This window comes from Cyanistes caeruleus, chromosome 13 (genome assembly GCF_971803275.1).
Source record: "Cyanistes caeruleus chromosome 13, bCyaCae1.hap1.1, whole genome shotgun sequence".
NCBI classification, from domain to species: Eukaryota; Metazoa; Chordata; class Aves; order Passeriformes; family Paridae; genus Cyanistes; species Cyanistes caeruleus.
Window position 1 is genome coordinate 11,744,212 of NC_141713.1, and position 23,292 is coordinate 11,767,503.

At 43.0% G+C, this 23,292-nt stretch overlaps 1 protein-coding gene across 2 annotated transcripts; it reads right to left on the reverse strand.

Annotated features, from left to right (window-relative positions):
- Nucleotides 1–5,787: 5,787 nt before the first annotated feature.
- Nucleotides 5,788–15,722, reverse strand: LYSMD2 (LysM domain containing 2). 2 transcript variants are annotated; one of them, XM_086848406.1, is made up of 4 exons: nucleotides 15,464–15,722; nucleotides 12,081–12,418; nucleotides 11,081–11,083; nucleotides 6,399–6,546 (listed from the first exon to the last, which is right to left on the reverse strand). In XM_086848406.1, exons 1-4 carry the CDS (start codon nucleotides 15,659–15,661, stop codon nucleotides 6,489–6,491), a joined length of 597 nt encoding a protein of 198 aa, XP_086704532.1. In that variant the 5' UTR covers nucleotides 15,662–15,722; the 3' UTR covers nucleotides 6,399–6,488. The 2 variants fall into 2 exon arrangements, with proteins under 2 accessions (XP_023789797.2, XP_086704532.1); XM_023934029.2 differs by lacking the exon at nucleotides 11,081–11,083 and having other exon boundaries at nucleotides 5,788–6,553.
- Nucleotides 15,723–23,292: the final 7,570 nt, after the last annotated feature.

The window sequence follows — 23,292 nt, forward strand, 5'->3', positions numbered from 1 at the left end:
CAGAGTTGTATTCTCTTCAGCATGTGTGAGCATTCTCTGCACCATTTGATGATTGTGCATGCATAATTAGTTGAATTCCTGATATGAATATCCGGATAGCAAGTGTAAATAGCCATTGCTTTCTCTAAAGAATTAAAAATAAGAAAGCAATTCAAGTAATTTTGTATGGAAAAGGAAGTTTGCAGCTAGAGATGTTTTTAGGAACATGGGCCCTGCTTTTCAGAAAGACCTAGGGAATCTGTTGTATCTCAGTATCTCTGAATATCAAGGCTATGGTCTGATTACTGACCCCTGTTCTGTGCTCAGAAGTATTATCTTGGAGAACTTTTTTTTTCTGGCCTATATATGCTAGCATTAGCCAAGAATTCGGTACTTTTCCAAAGAATCAAAAAGAAAAACAAAATTATTGTCCTCATTCTTCTTCCTCAACTAACAGAGTTTTGGAAGAATGGTTTATGAGGTCTTTTTTCTTTAAGTGACTGGATAACTTTATGTATGAAGAACTGATGAAGCAAGATCAAAGGTAAAGAAGCATTTAGAAAGGTAAATTTCAAAGAGTCCCAGAAGGTGTAAGGCCTTAGACCTATCACCTGCAGTCAGTTGACTAGAGGAACTCCAGGAAAGCCCTGTACTCTTACTTACAGATTCTTCATTCATAATTGAGGTTATCCCTTCCCTGATTTTTTTTTTAAACTTAAGATATCTCTAAGATTGATACAGTTAAAAAATGTTATCTGATGCTGAGGTTGGAATTTGCCTGCCAGTGAATGGAGATACTGACTTAGAGCACTGCCTGCAGAGCACAAAGTTCTGTAAGTGTTTAGTCACTCCTTGGGTCATTTCCTTCCTCACAGCTGGAGATTAAAGAGGAGGAGATTTGAGCAATGTTTCTCAGCCAACTGAAGTAAACTCTGGAATCCCTGCAAAATGTAAATTGTCAGCTGAGCTTTATTGATAATCAGTATTAAGTGAATGTGATGGCACTGAGGTCTGACAGCATAACTTCTTGCAAACTGATGAAATATTAGCCAGTGAATGTTTCCTAGCATCCACAAAATACATCATCACTGCCTGCTCATACACATCCTGACATGAATCATTGAATTGCAGTATCAGTCACTAGTGGTGATCTATTTTTTTTTTGTAAAAACTGTATTCAAAAATGTAATCAATGTAAGCTTCCTCTGACAAATAGTCCCTTAGAAACTCTATGGAGAAAATAATTAGGAAAAAAGAATTAATGTTACTTTAAATAAGTGTATTTGTTCTCATCTAAACCCTCTCGTTTGTTTATTATTATTTGCTACTGTTTCCAAAGATCTGAATTTCTTTATGTCCCTATAGATGTCAGTTGCATTCTGCAACAGCTTCTGACTTCCTTTCTTATGTGTCCATCACATGGGAAAAACAAACTCTTTCCCAAATTTGGATTTATGACAGAAATCAGGAGGATGGTAACTAACCACAGACCTTTACAGCTGGGGAAGTGGTAGTGACCTAGGATCTGCACTTGAAAAAACAAAAAAGGGATAAACTGTCCTTCCCCAATGACTACTTTAAAAAAGACCCTAAATTTTCTTCTCCTGCCAATATGATGAGTAGTATAAGAATAATTTACATTTTCATTGGAAGTTAGTTTCTTACATCCTCTCATGAGTCTGGTACTAAAGGGCAGATGTCATCAACTACTGAGCAGTGATTATGAACAGTGTGTGGTGGTATTTCTTAACCTCTCAGTTTTGCAAATTTTATAGCTTGAACAAAGTATCAGTGACATAACTTAGGACAACAGAAACCCAACAATGGGTATGACCTGATCGTATTTCGGGTTATGCACGTTCTTGGACTTGTTCTGTGCTTACCCTGCTGCTGTGCATCCCTGGGGGTACACATGGAGATAATTGGAGCAGCCTGATGAGTAGCTGAGAATGGAGTGAGCCTCTGACAGATAGACCAGAGATCACAGCTAAGGTTCCTCAAATTAAATTCACTTTCCGTCCTGCCCAAGCCCACCAAACTTGTTACTTGAATGCTTCAAAGACTGGTTCCATTGCTGGTACATGGAACATCTATCAGTACATCACACCTTTCAGAACCAGAGAGTGAAACACAGCCAGCCTGATGAATCACCCTGCATTCCTAAAGGGCTGTGACTTACTCGAAATAAAATCAAACCCAGTGACGCAAGTTTCAGCCTGCACCATAGATCAGTCTTTATTTTGCAGGAGACACTTGAAGCACATTAGGACTTGACATGCACTGCTGTGTGTTTAGCCATAATTAGTAAATCATAGTGCTTGCTTTCTTCTGATGAGAAAGGTATTTTCAACAACTCCACATCTCTGTTTCAAAACTGACAGAAATCGGTTTCTGTGTTGTTTCTATCTCTTCTGGATCCTTCAAAAATCCTTCCCTTCTAAATTATCACTGAAAATGTAACAAGTACAATATATATGGTATTCACCTTTTGAGCTTTTCTAATAGACTATTGTTTCTGATACTGTACTTTATTAAACACTTTACTACAAGCTACATTAGTGTGCTGCTTTTGGCTGGGGTAGAGTTTATTTTCTCCACAATAGCCACTATAGGGCTGTGTTTTGGATCTGTGTCGGAACACAAATGTGTTGATAACACAGGGACGTTTTAGCTCCTGCTGAACAGAGATTGCACAGAGCCAAGGCCTTTCCTGCTCCTCTCCCCACCCCTGAGGAGGCTGGGGGTGCACAAGAAGCTGGGCAGGGACCCAAGCACGACAGCTGGTCCCAGCTGACCCAGGGGATGTCCCAGACCATGTGATGCCATACTTGATGTGTAAAGCTGGGGAAGGAAGAGGAAGAGGGTGTTCAAAGTGACAGTGTTTGTTTTGTTTTCCTGAATAACCCTTACTTACGGTGGAGCCCTGCTTTCTTGGAGATGGCTGAACACCTGCCTGCCTATAGGAAATGTGAATTTTTCAAGTGGTTTGCTTTCATGCCCAGCCTTTGCATTACCTATTAAACTGGCTTTATCTCAACCTGTGAGTGTTGTGCCTTTCCCCCTTGTGATCTCTGCCCCATCACTCTGTGGGGGGAGTGAGGGGCTGTGAGGGGCTGAGCTGCCAGCTGGGGTTAAAGTACAAGAAGCAGTACAAGGCTGCTGTTGTGTGTCAAAGAAAATGCATCTTTTCTATCTTCTGCCCAGTTTTTTGAGGCTGTCCAGCACCACGGATCCACAGCAGCTCACTGCCATGCAGAAATGGTTGGAGTACTACAGGGATGCCCTTCTGAGAATGTTACATGCAGCTACAGCACCTGGTGGCTGAGTTAACTGGATTCACAGGGCTTTAGTAGCCTCCAGCCACATTGCAACCAAGTCCCAAATCTTTTACCAGGTATGTCCCACACATTTCACTTAAAAAGATCCTTGTCCAAGCCTACCCAGGTTTTGACTTTTCAAGCTTTGACTGAAGAAATATGTAAAAACAAAACTTCAAACATGCGGGTTCCTCAGCACAAAATAGCTGCAAAACATGCTTTTATCTGCTTCACTTCAGCCTGACATTGCTCTATTCCCACCCTAAACCACACCTTGCAGGATTGGTAAATATATGTAAGCAAAGAATGAAACTACAAGCGTATGAAGAATAAAAACAGAGTAGGAAGCAAAATATACATGGTAATGAATAAAAATACATAAAATATACAGGAAAATATGTCACTTTGCTAAGAAATAATATGAAAATGTGAATCAAGATATTAAAACATTAGTTATTTTAGAGCCTTAAGAACACCTGTAAGAGCAGTAAAGCCCCACCTTGACTCGCTCTGGGGGTATTACAGACAATTTCCAGGCACTGTTTCCTCTCATGTGCTCAGCTGTCCTGGGGCTGAGCAGGCTGGGGGTGCCTCAGGGCCCTGTGTGTGACACCCACAGAGCTGAGCGGGGCTCGTGGCACAGAAAGGGTGCAAGGAACTGACAGAGGCACAGCAAAGCAATTCCCAGGAGCATTCTACCTTTACATAAAACCCAGGCAGTCAGTCTCTGGATTTGCCCAAGGGATTGTGATGGCCTAGCTACCTATCTAATCTGCCTGAAAAGCAGGAAAAGGCATTAGTTAAACACAGGAAATGCAGCTCTGTGCCCCCGGGGGCTGCCAGGACAAACACTCTGTTACCTGGTGCTCGGTCACAGCCAGGGTGCCCACAGATGAGGAGCCTCGGCCAGCGGCTCCTCAGAGCCTCGGCACGGCCCAGCCACCGACAGCAGCGGCCCCAGGGCACGGCAGGGCGGCCGGGGCACTCTGCTAACCACGGGAGTAACATTTGCTTCCTGCTTTGGCAGGAAGAGCCAGAGAACATGAGTGGAAGCGTTGAGGCCCCTCTGCCTGGCCCTGAGCCCTTGGGGCACCAGAAGAACGTCTGTGTGGCAGGCGAGGAGCAGGGACCTGCTCTGGGACAGCGGTGGCCAGGCAGGGCTCCCGCAGGTGGCCTCTGTGCTGGGCACTGGGGGCCTTGAGCTCCTCCCTGCTTCATCCTGTGGCACGGGTGGCCTGGGTGTCTCTGAGGGCTTTTCACCGAGTGCCAGCCGTGTGAGGCTGTGGAGCGCTGCCCAGCGATGAGGGGTGCCAGCGGTTAGCAGGTTTTACAGTGTCACGTTGTGTGTGGCTGTGGAGGGGTTCCCAGCGAGGAGAGGTTCTGTGAGTTATCAGGGGCAGGTATCTGTGTATTATCACGTATTATCTGCAGTGTGCCCACTGCTGTCTGAGGGGACGGGTGTGCAGCCACGGGCTCTGGTGTGTTCAGGCCGCTTCCTCCCTTGTGCTTCTGTGTGGCAGCTTTCTGCCAGGGAAAAGGGGTGCAAACGCTGTTTTTCCTGCAGGTCCCGCAGGCCTTGGGTAGAAAAGGATTACATTTTTCTGTGGAATAATAAATATAACTGAGCTTGAAGCTAGAGTTGCCTTTGGAAAAGTTCATTTTGGCTTTGTAATGTTCTACTGAAATTAATTGACGACAAGAGAAGTTATAATCCTATAAGGAATAGATACAATCCCAATTTAAGAAAGATACAAGACCTAAAACTAATTCACCAGTCTCTTCAAGAAAAATCAGAACTTCCTTTTCTCAACTCTAAGCTTTTTCTGTTCTTGTTAATTTGTGTGCCACTGCAGACCTTCTCTTTAGGACAAGCTAGAGTTGATTTGAATGAGCCTGCTGGCGCTGAGTTCCTGCCAGCTCTAGGGAAATACCAATTCCTGCTGAGCTTTGAATTTTTACTTCTGGTTTTAGTAAATTAATGAAACTTTCCATATTGTTCCCCTCTTAACATAGTGCAGAAAGGTTTTGCTTCAAGGAAATGATACTGATGAGCTAAAAGATAAGAAACTGCATCTGTTGCAGTGTGGATCCCACAAATCTTTAATGACAAGAGTTTTGTGAAGTTTATGGAATACTTGAGGAAAAATACAGGATATTTAATAAGAAGTTGCTAATACCCTAACTTAGGGAAACAGTGATTACAGGCTGCACTCTGCCTCCCTGGGCTTCAGATGGGATCCACCTGAATACTGAATACTGGCACCTCGTCTCAGAACAGGGAAGGCTTGCCAATGTGCCTCTTACGCATCTAACAGACTGCACAACTAGGGCAAATAGCTCCTGCAGGTCTCCCTTAGGAGGGTGAGTTATATGGACAGGGTAAAGACATTATTTACCCTGAAATTAGTATCTAATAGCTTGTGATACTAGACAAACCATTCCTCCCAAAAAACAGGCTAGAACCAAGCTGACTTCATTATGAACACACACATCAGTATTTTTTGTATTTTATTAAATTAAAACCACACAAAATTTAACTGCACACAAGAACACACAATGTCATATCTCACAAAAAAGCCCTTTTGCATAACTCGTCCCTTTTATGAGTAGAAATCCAATATGCAAACAGTTCTTTAACCAAAAAGGCTTTAACTAATCAAAACAAGCTGAATTCCCCTTTCTAGGAATACATCATAACCACACACAGACACACACAAGGTTCACAGGCAAGTTCTGCAGCCCTGAAGTAGACAAAACTTTCACAGCAAACTTGCCTATGTTTGCAGAATAAGTAAATTTCTATTACTTTCATAATTTGTCATTTACAAGCAAACTTATTTAATATTTTTAAATACTTAAAACAAATTTCACTTTAACAAGTATTTACAAAATCTTTACTAAAGATCAACATCCTGCATAAAGGTGACCTCAGGGATATATAGTTGCTACCATGCTACAATTTGCACAGAAGGGGTAAAAAGGCCATTGCTAGTTTTGGAAGGCTTAAACCTTTTATTGATATAGCATAAGGACATTAACCTATGGAAGGCAGAAGAGGTCATAATTTCAGTGCAATTACCCATTCGTGACTTCTTTTAAGTACATCAAGAGGATGAGTCCAAAAGACTTGGGTTTTGAATTATTGACTGTTTAGTTCTGTAAGAACTGATTTCATGGAAAGTTTTCAGGCCATCACAGCTGTCTTCTACTGGTGATAGGAAGAAGTTGCATAGGGACCTTCCTCATTCTCCTCATCTCTAAAAAGAAAATGATCATAATCATCAGGTCAGGAGCATACCAAGTCTCAACAGTAAAACTGGAATGAAAATGCAGGTGACCACTTTTCCTAGTCTACCAAAATAGGCAATGCCTGCCTTGCCTAACAGGAATATTTGCAGTATACTGTAATTACAGTCTCTGGAGTTCCTGAGATGTCAAAAACATAATGCTGAAATCAAGTAAAGCTGTGTAAGTTCAACAACATCAGAATGTATTTTTAAAAGCATTCTTGATCATATCATTAAGGTTAACAAGGTGGAGGGCATGCTGGAATTCCTGCACTGTTGCTTTTGATTTCTTCTTTTAAAAAAGTAAAGCTTAGTTAGAGGGTTGTTTCAACATTCTGAATGACAGGAGGGACAGACAGACCAAATGAAGCAAGAACAGGAGCAGTTCATCATAGCTGTGGGTGTCTGGATGCTGCAAGGCCATTCCTGATGTGTACTTCCCTTGCATCAATACCCATTGAGACTGATCACTTGGATTTTCTTAGGAAAAAGCAATTGCTCCCAACTGCTACTGTTAATGCAATAACTGGATAAAGCAATGTTGCTTTTAAAATATCCTCAGGAAAATCAGTCTGCCTGCTGTTTACCTGACAATATTGCCTTTAAAAAAAAGGGGTTATGCAAACCTATTGCAGTGCAGCATCCAGTACTAAATCAAGGATGCCAAGTTCCCCAAAGGTCATTGCTTTGTACTAGTGAAGCTTCAAAGTTTTGTTCCTGAAAGTCCAGCCTTAAAGCTGCTGCCAAGTTCAGTGTTTTGTAAGAACAGAAGGACTTTACAGCTGCTACACTGTGAAAGGATTACTTTTAATACTTGTATGTACCTTCATACAAAGGTACAGCAATTCAAAGAGTTTAATAATGGTATAAGGTAAAAAGTAAGTATTTCAGTATCAAAACCATGAAGAATTTTCCCTAATAAACATGATTATTTATCTACAATTTAAATTTCATACAACCCCCCAAAACAGAACTGAAGAACCCTACAAACTAACCAAACAGCAGAGTAACTTGCACTTGTCTTACCAGAAAAGTTATCATCTTAAGTCAAAGCCGTATGTCTTTTGCCTTGAAATAATCTTGCCAAAGAAAGAAATCTCAAAAAAACAAGTTTGGGATGAAACTGGTTGTTATGACAGTGTTATGGATGTGTGGTTACAGTAATACTGAGATTTTTTGCCTTCCTTAAAAATCCACATCTATTTACATTAATGATGCTACCAACCCAGTACCAAGAATGCAGATGATCTGTATACGTTTAAATAATATCCTTCGTTATATCCAGTTCTGCATCCAACACTGCCATGGAATACTATCAGTTTAATAACATATCATTTGCACAAGCTTTCCATGATATGTGGCATGACAGTAAAGTAAGAAAGCAAATAAATCATGTTTAGTTGAAAAAGCACTAAACCACTTTTACTTATAAATTCTCTCAAGACACTTAAAGCTTTTTTTTCAGAATTGAATCCTATCAACATACCAAGCTTGTAAGACTGGACTGCAGGACTGTAAAACTCAACCATAACAACTTGGCCAAAGTTAAGTATTTCGAAGAGTACATTCTGAAGCCCCAACATATGCCCTTCTGGAGCAACAGCTCTGAAGAACCTATTTGCAAATAGCAATTTCCTGCTAGCTTGTGTGAAGATGAAGGAGAACTTTGTTATTTTCAGAGCTTAGACTCCAGTGGGGGAGAAACTTACTTTCTGTGTTCTACACTGGTAATTACTTTGTACTACTTAGTTTTGTTGTTTCCCATTTTAGGAGAATAAAATGTGTCAGAAATACTTTCCTTCTAATCAAAGGCTGCTAGAAACAGATTTTCACTCATTCTTCTTGAAAGCCATATAGGAATACCATCCATCCTGACATGGCAACAGCTAAACACTGGACTGAAATGAGTTAATTATGGGTGAACACAGACAACTGAAGAGCTGAAATAATGATGTTATATTAGCCAGCCTGCAGACATCCAAGTACCAAAACCACTGCCTAGGATGTTTGCCCCCACCTCCCTTGTGCAAGGTGCCCTCAGATACAGGTGGCAGTTGTCAGCAGAGGGCAGAAGGCCAGCACTGGGGTAATGACCAGCTTTCAGGGGCTTCTCAACAGGGCAGGGATGTATGTTATGCTGGAACTGAAGCAAAGCAGTGACCGGTGTAATATGCAAAGTACATTGCTGACCAAGGCTTGGAACTGCTCTGCAAGAACAGCTTCTGCTCTTCTGTCCCAGGCTGCAGTGCCAGGCTCTAGGAGGTCTGCAACACTACCCCAAACCAGGGTAACGACCAGGAAATAATACTCATGTAGATCTTAGAACCATACATAGGAAGTAAAGTCTGTTCTGATGCCTCAAAAAAAAGCTGAGCTTTATATGAAATAAAATTATATAGTAGTAGTAGCTCTGGTCTGTGACCCACAAGCACCACCATGGCAGTGTGTGTATGTTTAATGATCAAACAATTTACTTCACTTTTAAGATGCTTAAAATAACAAAGTGGTAAGTCATAGCAACATTCTCCTTCAGGGGATGGAAAAGGAACAGCACAGCATTACAACACTCTGTAGTGCTGTCTCTTCCTGTTTGCTGTTGCTGCTTTGCCCACTGGGTTACAGGAACTGAAAGAAGTCTCCTGCAAGCTATGGTGTGCATTAGGCCACAAATAACCACTTCTGTAATAGCAAGGACACCTGACTGTGAGCAAGTACATTCAAATGCCTGGATGCTTCTAGAATGCACAATTAAATAAGGCAGCAATCTGAGTTGTTAGTTTTGGGATGTCTGGAAGGATTCTCCACAGTCAGTCTCCTTTATTGAGGCATCTCTTTCCTCAGCTGATAGCCAATGAGGGTGAAAAGTTATTGTGCAATTTTGTAGATGTGGTTCTCACCACTTGTCAAATCAGGCTCATAGTATGGTGAGAATTTATGGCTCTTTAAGTTCATGAACTGATAGTCTGCTTCTGCTTGCAGTTTTGTGAGTTCCAGTGTCCCTTCTGGTGGCAGTGGATTAACTAACTCCAGGTGCTCCTTTGTTACTCTCAAGCAGGCATGGAAGTACTTAGCAGTGCTGGCACATCAAATTCTAAGCAGGCCTTGACAAGGAAACCTGAATACAGGCCAGAGCAGCTGGAAACAGCACTCTAATATCATAAATGGTTTTCACTAAGAATAGAAAACTTGCATATTCATGAGGCTGGTTTATTAACATGGCTGTCCAATTTCCAAAGGCTTCCTGCTCCAAGCAAGGGACACGAAAGGACTGGGCAGGAAGGAGAACAGGTGCCTTCTGGGGAGCTGCTGGAGCACAGTAAGGAATGTTGCCACCTTCCAGTCTGGACCCAGATATACCATTGATGGTACACAGCTGAAAAGTATCTCCAAGGTTTTTGGCAATGGTCTCTCCCTACTCCTGTTCTCTACAGAGTGAACACTGACTTTGGTCCTTTGCCCCTTTCTGCCAGACTGCAAAGGGGTCTGTCCTTTCCAACTGTTCTGGAGAGGACAAGGCAAGGACGGCTTTTGTGAGACATAACTGAAAGCCAGGGGCAGTGATGTAGAAGGGAACATGAAGACTATCAGATACACAGCAAGATATTTCTCTTCAGAAGCTTTGGGCAACATCCTACTCAGCAGACTGCCTGCAGCATGAAGCTCTGTGCTTCATGCTTCCTGTAACATCCTGACCAATAAAAATCTGTTGCATGCATACAATTTAGGTGAATTAGAAAACACAAAAATAGAATTACCTGCTAAGTCTGAACATGAGGTGGGAAAATAACTCATCCTCCCATATACATTATTTCTTGGGAGGTGACATGGTACCACACCCCATTTCCCAATTTGTAACTGAAGCAGTATTGGAAATGGGTATTAGTGGCAGCAGTGTATTATTTGTGCAGTCATTTCCACTGCATTGGCTCTGCTCATGGTGCCACAAGGTCTATGTGAATTTCCTTCTTTAAATTAGCATGCTATTTGTTGAAGGGATGATAAAAAAATTGCCTTCCTCTGGCAGGGGCTGTGGTTTCCTGTTATGCAGTTTAACTGCTGGGTCAACACCTACTGTAATCTGTGGTAGGTACATACATCTAATGATCTCAAAGTCAGCAGCAGCATATTTTGATAGGTGCTCTATGTTGCTTCAAATATAACAATGGAAGTGGATGAGTTTGCACAGAGAAGGTTCTGAGCTCGAACAGCTATTTTTCCTTTCATGCAACCAATTCAAAAGAAAGTAACTGACAGATGTGATAACAAGATGTGAAAGCATTCCAGCCTTCCCTGAGACTCTAAACCAGTGTCCTGGCAATGGGGAGTTGTATGTGGGGATATTTCTCCAAAGGAGGCTTGTCCAATAGCTAAATACATTATACTGTTCTCCTTCAAACTTTTGTCTGCTGAACAAAGTTTTAAAGTTGCTGAAATAATTTCTTAGTTTAAAGAAATTATACAAATCTATACTCAATAAATTTGGTCCTGAAAGGCTACCTTCTGCTAGCCCTCAAAATCAGAGTATGTGAAGTGAACCGAGATGGTGGGTGAAGTTTTGCATTGAACAAATTTGCAAAAGCAAAGCATGTATCTGCAGGCATAACTTCTCTCCAGCTTCCCTGGTAAGAGAAGCAGGACCAGTCCCCTGCAATCATACCTTTAATTGTGAGAAGGACCACCTCAGCATCCCCCACTGAGGGGTTTTCTGCAGGGAATAAACAGGCAGACAGCCAGCCCAAGAGACTGACTGTGAACAAGCTGAGGAAGCTTGTCCCAAGGACAACACTACTCAAGTGTCCCAAACACTACTCAAGTTTTGTTCTGAGTTTTTCTGTACTTCATAGAATACCTACATATGTGAGGGGATATGTGCCGCTGTTGTGGCACAGAGGTCACAAAGTACTGCTTTTCTATAAGTATATATGTGGGAGCTCCTGGCTGTGGAAATACTGAAGAAAAGATGAAGTCTGCATAGGTGGATCCACAAAATGGGGGACTGCATAGGGAAAGGAGATAAGAAAACTTAAACTGCCTCCTGAAGAATATTTACACAATGAGGCAATTTGGGACAGAAGAAAAATAGAATCATACTTTGGTACACACAATCAGCTTCCTCACAGGCCCTTGCTTAGCACTCTACCAAACACTGTTTTGGCTTAAATAATTGCCAACTTACACAGCAAGACATCTTGGAGAATCCTGGCCTGGCTTTTATGAAATAGTATAGACATCTTGGAGAATCCTGGCCTCCTGGCTTTTATGAAATAGTATTTGTATTCTCTAAAAACTGTGTTGTGAGGCAGCCTTTCTAACTGCCATAGCAAGGCACCTGCTAATGCTGTGCTCTGAATCTACCTGGAGCATGAGAATAGCAGGCACCTGCTGCTGACAAATAAAAGTCACAGATGCTGTCTGAGACCCCACAAAGAGGGGTCAGCTTAGACTACAATGCCTTCAGGGTGAGATTAAATTGCTTAACACCAAAAGCGGCATTTACCTGACACTGTCATCTTTTAGCTTTCTGGCTGCTTGTTTGGATAACTTAATCTGCAAGTCCAATCTCTGTAGGAAATCTTTGGCAGATAATTCTTCTGGTGCAGTGGGCTGATTGTCAGGCTCCTGGGGACTGGGAGAAGAACTACTTTCTTCCTGAACTGCCACTAGTCCTTCATCACAAGAAGGGGAGCTGTCAACAGTTTCGTTCTCAGGAGACTCCAGTGAATTAAGTCCATTGAACAGTAATGGTTTCTCTGATATAACCGGAATATTAAGGGTTTTCCTCAGAAATATACAGTCATTAGTGAACAGTTTGTTTGCCCTCTTTATTTGTTCCATCTGAAAAAGATAGAAAAAAATATAAGTTATTAGGTTTTGGCAAAGTATAAAACACTAACTTTCTGAAGTAGTATACAACCTTTAGTTAAAAGTAAATCTCTACTTTCTTTGCAGCAGCAATTATTTCAGGAAAGAATTTGTTTGCATTCAAAATGGTTTCAGAGTGCATATTCTGTTTCAGCCTTACTAACCTCCTAGCTTTATGTGCACTTGACTCCACAATACTGCTTTTTCCAAAGTCTTGCACTACCTAAAGATGCTTTCCTTGAAGTCTTACAGTCTCTATGCAAACTCACAGGAACAGCCTGCCAGTGAACTAAAACTCCTAGTACTGTTACTAGTTACTGTTACTAGTACAGAGCACCATTTGAAGGGCAAAAAGGAAGCTTTACCTGACTCAGTCATGAGACCTCAAATGGCTCCAGTGTAAATGTCAATTGTTAAAAGCTCTATAAGTCTGTCTTCATGGGTGTAAAAAAAGTTTAAAATAATACCTGGAGCTTTTCTGTAGAAATACAATACAGAAGGCAAAAACTGAGATCCTACTGAAGGGGAGTTGGAAGGTGATGTTTCAACAGCTGATAAATAATGCAGTACACTGCTATTCTCTCTCCTGTTTCACTGTAACTCTACCTCTGGTTATTTCTTCCCAAAATACAGTTCATAGCATTTGGAAGCCTGTACCTTTGCACGGAGCAATAATGAAAAGGAAAGTACTTGGTTCTAAAAAGAACATCCCTCAGCCCTGAGCAGGTTACTTCATATGTGCAGTGTAACTCCTACAACTCAGTGTGACTCTGTACATTCAGAGGTGTATGGAAAGAGGATTTAACAAGAGTTTTCTTCTTTTAGTGCTAGGAAGACTGAAGTAATGCCCGTTAGCTACAAATCTATTGTAGTGAGAGCAAAAGCTTCAGCACATGCTTAATATTTTAACTGAAGCTGTAAACTGGTCCTGAACTAATTAATCAAAACTACTTTTACTGACAATGAAATATAGTCCTCATCCTTCTCCCCTGAAAAGGGATACAGCACTTGCACTGAACCATAAATTGGCTGAACCATAAACATGAATTCCTAGTTAATTTACTTAAAAGGAAAATACAACAAATGCAAGTTGTAAAGATTAATAGACAGTATCCAGGGGAGGGGATGAAGGGCAGAGGATGAGGCCAAGCAAACCACACTGACCCCTCCTCCCCAGCATGGTATTTTTATCTATCTTGAACTCTCTATGCCAAGTCATGCAAAGGCAGACTGGACAGGATGTCTCTGGCTACAAAGCAATTCCCAGTGAGGAAAACCACAAGGGGAAACTTCTAAAACCAGTAATACTGGAGGCAGTGGCAGCCAAAGATAATTCTGATGTTTCCATTACAACTCTCTCTTCCAGCCAAGAATACACTATGCAGGAAAGAAACAGAAGCATTATTTAGGGGAAATCAGTCCTTGTCATTGTGTGAACACACAACAGTCTGCATTTTGCTAAAAGCAAATGTGTTTGCATACATGCCTACCCTGGGCTGAAACCCATTAAAACAGAAACACAATGGCTGATTTCACTGAATTTGTCATTGCTCTGAGGGGCATTTCATGTCAGTTTAACCTCTTTCAACTGCAGTCTATAATGATGCGGATCTGGCTTCTTAAACAGAACACTTATCAAATTATGAGATGTTTGGAAAAAGCCCCAACATATATATCTAACATCATTAGCACAGCAAAAACTTATCAAACTCATATTATAAACAAAGTTTATGGTTTACAACTTAGAGCTGTTTGTACAGGTTTGATTCACAACTTCACTTTTGCTGAAAGGTTTTTTTTCTAAACATTACTATTTTAGTGATTTGTTTGTATTTTTCATTTATTGGAGTAAGAAAACACTTCTCAAGAAGAGTAACATGACTAAAAACTTTTAGGCCAGAGACTTTGTCCATTATGGAAAGTCCTGCAAAAAACAAGCAAAAAAAATCTAACAGCCAGTGAGCTGCTTTGCCCTCTCAGTGAGCAAAAGTTTACTTTAATGTGGACCAGTGTCATTAACCCTGCTGCCAACAAGAATCAGTCAAAAGTGGTGTAATCTTTCAAAAGAGAAGAGAACTAGACTTTCAACTTTTTTCACAACCAAGACTGAAAGGTGATGGAAGGTTTTAGTCGATCTTTCAGGCCAACAAAAGGCAAAGAAGCTACTCCAGTCAGAACCTAATAGTTTAGGACTATACTGTAGCTCTTCTAGAAAGAGCCCAACTGGAAGGTGCTGTTTGCAGCTAATATCAAAGTGGCACTGGCTGTACCAGTGCCACACTCATCAGCTGCTCAGCCTTGAGTAATTTTCTGTTTTGGGACTAGTGAAGCTGCACGTTGGAATATGGGCCCCACGTAAGTGGGAATGAGATGGGGTAGGTGAGTTCTGTTCCATCTGGAATGATGGTAGAAGAGACTGCTGGTAGACTTTATTGGACTCTGCATGTCCTGGGCTGGTGTAAACCATTAAGCATTTTTTACTGAAATAAACTTTCTCGCTGAGTGAATCAGTGAGTGTAGTGGTGAACAGCTGTGGGAGTACAAGGTTACTGGGTGGTTTCCCCAGGCACCCAGCCCACGTCAGTCCTGGGCAGTGCCAGCTCCAGCCCTTGGCCACCAGCGCTGCGTGCTGACCCCTCCGGCTAGCCCGTAACTTCTGATGTCAGCATTTTAAATACTGAAACTAAAACCGTGCCCACACCGTTTCGTGCCACTGTGTATAGGAGATGCCCTACGGGACAACTTTTTGCTGTCATCTCGCGGCTCTGGGCCCAAGAACCGTGCCCGCTGTCCGGAGCGATAGCCGCCAGGCTGCTGTGCCTGCCCACGGAAGCTGTGGCTGCCCCATCCCTGCAGGTGTTCAAGGCTGGATGGAGCTCTGGGCAACCCGGTCTGGTGGAGGGTGTCCCTGCCCTCGGCAGGGGGTTTGGAACTGGATGATCTGTAAGGTCTCTTCCAACCCAGGCCAGTCTCCGGCTCTAAGCGCCGCTCCCGGCCCCGCGGGCGGTGCTCCCTTACCGTGACGCCGTACTTGAGGGCGATGCCCTGCAGCGTGTCCCCGGCGCTCAGCCGGTGCTCCACGTAGCGCTCGGCCAGCGGCGCGGCCACGCTCGCCGTGCTGCCGTACGAGCGGGCCTTGGTGCGGGCCAGCCGCTGCGACAGCTCGGCCTCCGACTCGGGCCCGCCCGGCGGCTCCTGGCGCAGCGCCTCGGCCATGCTCCCGCCCGCTCAGCGCCCGCGGCCCCGCGCCGCCGCCCCGGGCATCGCCCCGGCTCCGGCACCGGCCCCGCGCCGCCCCCGGCGCGCCGGACACGGGCCCGGCCCCGGCGGAAGCCCCGGCTCGGCCCGGCAGCCCCGCCCGGCGCGGAGAGGCCGCATGCGCGGAGAGCGCCCGCCCCGCGCCGCTGCGGCTCTGCGGGGCCCGGAGAGAGCCGGGCCGGGAGCGGGGCCGGGAGCGGGGCCCGGCCGGCAGGAGCGCGGAGGCGCTGTAGGCGCTGCTGAGGGAGCCCGCACTCAGTGCCCCGGCTGGAGACGCTCCAGCGCCTTCGCCGGCTGCAGACTCAGTAGTGCGGTCCGTCAGAGAGAGTGTACAAAGGAGTGACTTCGGGCAAAAGTGCTCAAATATGAGAGTCTCATTGTGCCAAATTTATTGAAACGGTATGGCGTGGGAAAATTCATTCGAGGAAAATAACTTGTGACTTAGAATCATAGAATCCCTAGAATGGTTTGGGTTGGAAGAGGCCTTAAAGACCATCCAGTTGCAACCCCCTGCCATGGGCAGGCATACTTTCCACTAGATCACATTGATCGAAGCCCCATCCAACCTGGCCTGGAACACCTGCAGGGATGGAGCATCCGTAACTTACCTGGGAATTCATTCCAGTGCCTCATTACCCTCCCGGTAAAAAATGGTTCTAGGTTCTAACCTAAACCTACCCTCTTACAATTTGAACCAGTTCCCCATTGTCTTGTGACTACATGCACTTGGCAGATAGTCTTGCCCCATCTTCACCGTAAGTTCCCTTTGGGTATTGGAATACCATGTTGTATTAAAATTAATTGTAATGACAGTGTTCTAAGTGAGTACTTCTCACCAAGAAACCTGACAGTAGGCTTGGAAAGGTGATCCATGATTGCAGAACTGGAGCTTTCTAACAAAAACTGTGTCATATATAGATGGTGCACATGTGTGCATCCTGTACAGACATAATACGTACCAAAATAACAAGAAGTATCCAGAGCAGCCTGCCCTAGGAGCAGGGCAGTTGGAAAAGATGCCACTCAAAGGTCACTTCCAACCTCAACCAGACTGGAATTCTGGGAAGTGTGTGTGTGTGTAACACCAGTGTGGTGTAATTTTTATTATTTTTTTTTCTGGGAAGTTGTAGAAAGATAGATCTCTATCTAAAACCTAAGCAAAAAAGTAATGCATGTCATAACCTCAGCATTTCTCAGCCCAGTATGAATTCACACAAATATTTGCAAAAAAAACCAAAAAGAAAGCATCAACTGACATAATACCTAGTTGTAGTTTTCAGATTATGTTCAGTGGTGGTCATGGAGTCTCTAATGAATACAGTGCAAAAATTAAGACAGATCTCACAAATATTTTTAATCTGGCCACGAGTTTCCAGATTGAATTTAGGAAAACACAAAAGTTGCCCTGCAAGACACACAAGTTGCTGATAAGGATTGACACATCAGCACCTCACCATCACATGAGAAGCCAGTGTGACAATCCTGAACAGAGGGGCTGTAGACAATGCATAGACAGACCAGAGCTGTACAAGAGACTAAACTGATGGCAAGAAAAGGTTCAGTCTGATTTTTCTGCAGTCTACAATATATTTGGGAACTTGGAGGCTCCCCTGGGGATGTCCAGTTGAGTTTATACCAGCCATAGAAAGCAAGCACCAGATTGTGACATCTCAGTGCTTTTCAAGTCCTTGTGAAACAACTTGATCTGCAGAACTGCATCAGCACTTCAGCCATGACCCACCTAGCAAAGAGCTGAACTGCAGGTCAGCATTTATTAAAAACATCTACTCTGTGTGATCAGCTTCAGCCTCCTCAGGGCAGTTAATGGAAGTTACAAACATCTGGATGCCTGCCTAAAGCTGGAATTCCTGAGACCAGTTACTTCTGCTAAAATGGCTTTTAGTAAAAGGGAGCTGCAATTCAAGAAAATGGAAATGTTGTTTAACGTTAGTGATACAATGAGCTGAACATGCAATATCAATTAGTTTGGAAATGTGCTTGACAGGTACACTAATATTAGACATCTTATTGCCTGTAATGTTATCTTAAACTCTATTTGTATGGAAAGTGTGCAATACACTTTCAGTCAGCCGTCACAACTCTGGGAACAGCAGAAGCATCCCTTGCAGAAGTATAAAGATACCACAGATATTTTAATATAAAGCTTTATTTTAGTAATGAACCTTTTCAAGGGTAGATGAGGTTTTTTCTTCTGAACTTGCTGGATTGTTCTTTCTTTGTGTCAGCAATTTGTGGAAATGTTTGTTTCTTATCTCAAAACCCCTATTATAGCCAGAGGAACATTTGAATCTGGGGCGTTGCCAAGACACTTGATCTGATTAGCTGACTGCCTTATTTTTCTACACAAAGTGAATACCCTCTAAACCAAAAATTGAGTTAGAAACTTGAGCAAAAGCTTCAGTTAGGCAACCCATTTTTACCTGTGTCTTCTAATTTGCATTCAAAGTTACAGAAGAAACAAGAAGTGTCTTGCTAATGACACTTCATTTTTAAAAATTGTGTCTGACCCCAGACAAGTTGAGGTCCTCTAGCATGCAGAAAGAGGGAAGGGTTCCCTACCCCTCAAGCTGTGACCATTCAGTGTCAGGACACTGAACTTGCCACATTAGGAAGAATTCCTGCTATAGCCTTGGGATTCTCAGCTCCCCAGTTCTGCCTCCTGATCTCTTGATCAGCAGCTTATTGATGGCCATTGGTATTTGCTGATGGGCAGGGACTATATGGCAATTAGTTTGAATTTACTGTCTGATCATCACCTTCTCTGTTCAGGGAGCCTCATGGCACTACTGACTCCTCTTCCTTTCCCCTTGCTCTCTTCTGTCTTTGCTGTTTCCTTATTCCTGTATCTGTGATCTCTTTCCCCACAGCAGCTCCCAGTTTCAAGGAGCTGTACTTGTCCAAACCCCTTTCTTGCTCACTGAAGTCACATATCTGAGGGTTGGACTCTGTGCTCATCAGACTAACATGAGACAGAGGAGTTCACTCCTCAGAGTCCTTGTCCCAAGGGTGGCTGCAGACACTGCTACATCTGTTACTCATTTCACCTTTGGGAGGTTATTGCTGTAACTATAGCAGCTAGAGGCACACTTTAAGAATTGAAAGGTTTCATTTCATAAAGCTCAGCCAAGATGAATGGAGTATATTCTGACCTAAGGCTTACTTAGAGCTGAGTCTGAAAAAGATGAAGTCCCTTTCTGCCTTTTTTTCCTCGGGGATATGTTCAGACCTAGATAATACTAGTTTTCCATTTTTACATAAAATCTTTGGAGAGGAATTGGTTAAGGCCAGTAAATATGTATTTCAATATTTACTCATGGAGCAGTAGTTAATGGTAGTTCTAGTGAACCATTAAGTCTAGGAACTTACTGCCTCTTCCATCATTCTGAATTTCTGAGGATGAGGGTTTTCTTTTTAATAATGCTTCATGATGAATCTTCTAAATAACCAACTGTATTTAAGTCTGTGTTACTTCTAGTTAGTATTGGATATCTAGCTGCCATTTTATAATTGAAAATTCTTCATATCTAGATCGGTAAGTGCACAGTGATCATGATTTATTTTAAATATTATATGGGTCAGCAGACTACAGTCAGCTGTAGTCAAAAACAATCTTCTAAAACAGAAATCAGTATCAACTCAGTCTAGTTAAGGTGGCCATGTAATTTAATGGCAAAACAAGTAGAGAAGAGAATGCCTTCTGGCTAATTAATCACTCTGTTAGTGGTCAGCTATTCATCACCTACTTTGCCAGTAAAGAAGCTCAAGCTTGCTTAGTAAAGGATAAAAGGAAACTGAGCATTTCCTAACTTCGATGTTTATGAAATGCAAGCCAGGAACATTACCATTTATAATAGTTGCACTGATGTAGGACAGAGAACAATGAAAAGCCCTATCCTTGTGGGCTATTTGTGCGGGCAGATTTGCACTAATTAGGACAGTACGGAGGAAAAGAAGGCTGCCCTCTGGTAATGAGTCATGTATCAAGCTAAACCATCCACCTCTGCTCGTGTTGCAACCTCTGACAAAAAAAAGATGTAATGTAGGACAAAGATCAGAGACAAATCCTGCCTTTTAAGAATAATAGCCCTGGGTTCTTTAATTAATTGTAGCAAGGAGAGAGGGTCTTGCATGAATTTCAAAAGGAAAGTAGGATCATCTGAACTGGTGCACATTACTTAAGCTGTGCACATCTTCCTCATCAAAATAAGCCCATTATGTAGCAGTAGCAGCTGGGAGCCATTATTAATATTTAACATTCTTAGCAAGGGTTACTGTGGGTTTCTGTATTAAGGTTACAAGACAAAGTTGCAATATCATGTGCTGTGGGTTTGTATTCTTTGAGCTTTTTTGGCATTGTATAAAGTTCTAGTGAAGTTTTATTAACTCCCCTTCCTTGCCATTTGCAGAAGCTGAATATTTTTCTAAGGTGTAATGTGGTGTTTGATTATTCATTCTTCATTGCCTCCAGCTTTACTAGTCCACTGCCTGCTGCTTGGCAATGTGAGAATTGCAGGTCCTATTATGGTGGGAGCAATCTTGCACAAGAAAGGATGAAACCAGTTTGGGTCCCATGGTGAGGGCTGGCTTCTATGACAGATGTGTTCTGTTTCCTCCAGCTGTGTGGTTTTTGGTGTGAGAGTGATGATACCACTCAGCCTCTCCTTCTTAACTACATCTTTTGTCTGATATTTGCTTTTTACCTGTGCATGTTGAAAGGACGGGCAGTTCTTGGAAATGTCATTGTCATTTTCATTGAAAATAGGTGGGCTGAATGTGTAGGATGGAATCCCCATGTTCTGCACATCTCTGTCTAAGAGGGCACCATCCATGGCTGTACCAGCCCTTGGGACATGGGGCCAGCAGGCAGTACCCAGTACAGCAAGGGGGACTTGGCACACAGGGAGTTTCTGCTGACAGTGCTTTGGAGGAGCGTGGGACAAGCTCTTCACTGGCTCTTCAGGGACAGTCTCTGGCCTTCAGGCTTTTATTTTGCTCATATTTTGTTTTTTACCCTTTTTATGGCTTATCAACCTTTTCCTTGAAGTCATAAAATCCTTTGAATCAATCTGTTTACAGCTTTTTCTGGTTAATAAGTTATCAGGCAGTGGAGCCAACAGTACAGAACAGGGAAACATTTGGAGCAGCATCATCATATATATCCTTTAACATCATAAACTACATAAATCACTGTTCCGCATTAAGAAGCGGTTGCTAGGAAGGTGCCCTGGGACAGTATCTGCTGTCCTTCAATGACTACTGGATTAAATGTACTCAATTTAGAACTAAAATGTCAGGCTAGAGCCTTCTTTAAATTCATGCCTCGCTGATGACGTGCAACCTGAGATTATGTGTAGCAGATGGCACGATGTTGACTAACTTCACAATGCCTCAGTAGCATGTTTCCTTTTGCACTCTGTAGCTCATTAGTGACAGGAGACATTGGCAATACAACTTTTACCTCCTGAGCTGCCTTAGAGCTTTGCTGGGGAAATTGCCTTATGTTACTAATCTCTCCATGTAAACCCTTCTGTCCATGTAAGCCCTGCTGCAGGATGATGGCAGCACATCATGTTCATTTTGGAAGGGGAGGAGGGCAAAAGCACTGCTGAAAACATGGAGGTGTGTGAAGAACAGTGACTCTTCTGAGTCATTCCATTATCACTGGACCTCATGATGGGACACTTGATTTCAGTTTCTGGAGTGAAATGAATGTCAAATTGCCAATTAGCCATTGCAGAACACTCCTGAGTTTCAGCATGTTTTTAATTTAGCTTCTGTATGTTTCTATTTCCATTGCCTGAGCTGTCCATGCTAACAGCTGCTTCCCATAAGCCTCCTCTGTTCACATGCACCCACAACACAGCTACAGCTGGATATGCAGGATCCTCACCATTATCCACTGCTCAGCCTGCTGCTGCTGAGTTAACAATAGCATCTTCCTTTTCCTGCTGAATTCAAATTCAGTGCAATTAACCCCTCCTCTTTTGATTAAAAAACAACAAACACAGTAAATCTGGATGTAATATGGATATTAATGGCACCTTCATTGATGTGCTGTGAGTCACTTTGAAATCACCTGTCTTTACTGAGTGCAGAGGATGCCTCAGACAACAGCACCCCAGGCCTGAAGGTGGTGGCCTTTGTGACACTCCTCTGTCCTTGTCTGAAGTAAAGCCTCTTTGGAACAAGAAGGCAAAACAATGATATGGGTACAGTTGAAGCTGTGTAGCAAGTTTCTATTCCAAGAGCTCTCTTTGCCTCCCAGACAAAGTTTACCAGTCTTTATTTTTTTTCTGTTGGTATATTTTAATTTGACCTAATTGGCCTTATAGCCCATGTTGACATTCACTGTCCAAAACTGGAGTATGCTTTTGGCCTGTGACTATTTTAAGCTGGTGTGAGTAGAGCACTAAACAATCAGCATTCATGCCTTTTATTACAGGCTTCTTGCTTCGGGCAGCTGGCCTTAGAAGTGCCATGGCATTACTGGAAGGGAGAAGGTGATGATGGTCCAAGTGGGTCATTGTTTTGTATCCTGTCAGTTACTGGGTGCTGCTCCTTAGATTTTGTACAAGATTTGTATAAGAACTTTCTCAGATCTGGTCAAAGAGAGTTGGCTGCTCTGAGTGAAAACTTCTTCCCTTTCTCGGATAAATTGTTTCCATTGGAGGAGGGTGGGAGACTCGAATGTGGGTGCATCCACTTTTCCTTTAGGTAGCTGAGCCATGTGTAAACTAAAGTGCCTGTACAGTCTCTGCTCAGATTTATCTGGTATTGACCTCATGTTCCTTCACTGCTTACACTTTAGTACTCTGCTCATACTGCCACCCTGTTTAAATAGCTGCAGAAAGCTTGCAAGATCAGCCTGCAAACAAAATCCTCACGGTGAGCTAACACAGTCCGGCAGTTTGGTGTCCTTCATTTTTGTTCCTATGTCTATTTTATTTTACTGAAATGCTGCCCTCGAGTGGCGACCAGCTGATTGATCCCAGCGGGAGATGGAGCTGTTCCTGCTGCCTGGCCGGTGCCCTGTGCCCCTTTGGGAGGTGAATGCTCCTGGTGGCCAGGTAGCCCCGAGCACAGCAGGGCTGCAGAGTCAGCATCCCACAGAAGCAGCTGCTCAGCCTGTTCTGTGCAGGAGCCACCTGGGAGTCTCCAAGCAATGCTGTGGCTCAGCAGCTGGAACTCCAACACCAACAGTGTCCTCAGCTTTTACGAGAAGATGAACTGTAATTCTGAAGGAAATTTTGATATGTTTATCTGATCACAAGCGCTCTAAATTTAATTTATGTGATTATTTCTTCCAATCTGTTGTACTGTTTCTTCACATGAGTTCAAGGTTTTAGTGTAGAAACTGTTTGTAGAAGAGTGTTTTTCTGTGGCAGGGTTAAGATCTCTGAGCTTGACTAAGCAGTACCTCCAGTGTGCTCTCTGGGTCTCAGGAGGGAATGTCATGTAGCAAAAGTCCTGAATGAGCTCCAGAGGACCCCAACAGTGTATTAAGTTGGAATACAACATTAGGAGTTAATAAAAGGATGAAGGTGGTTTGTGGTAAAGCAGCTTGAGGC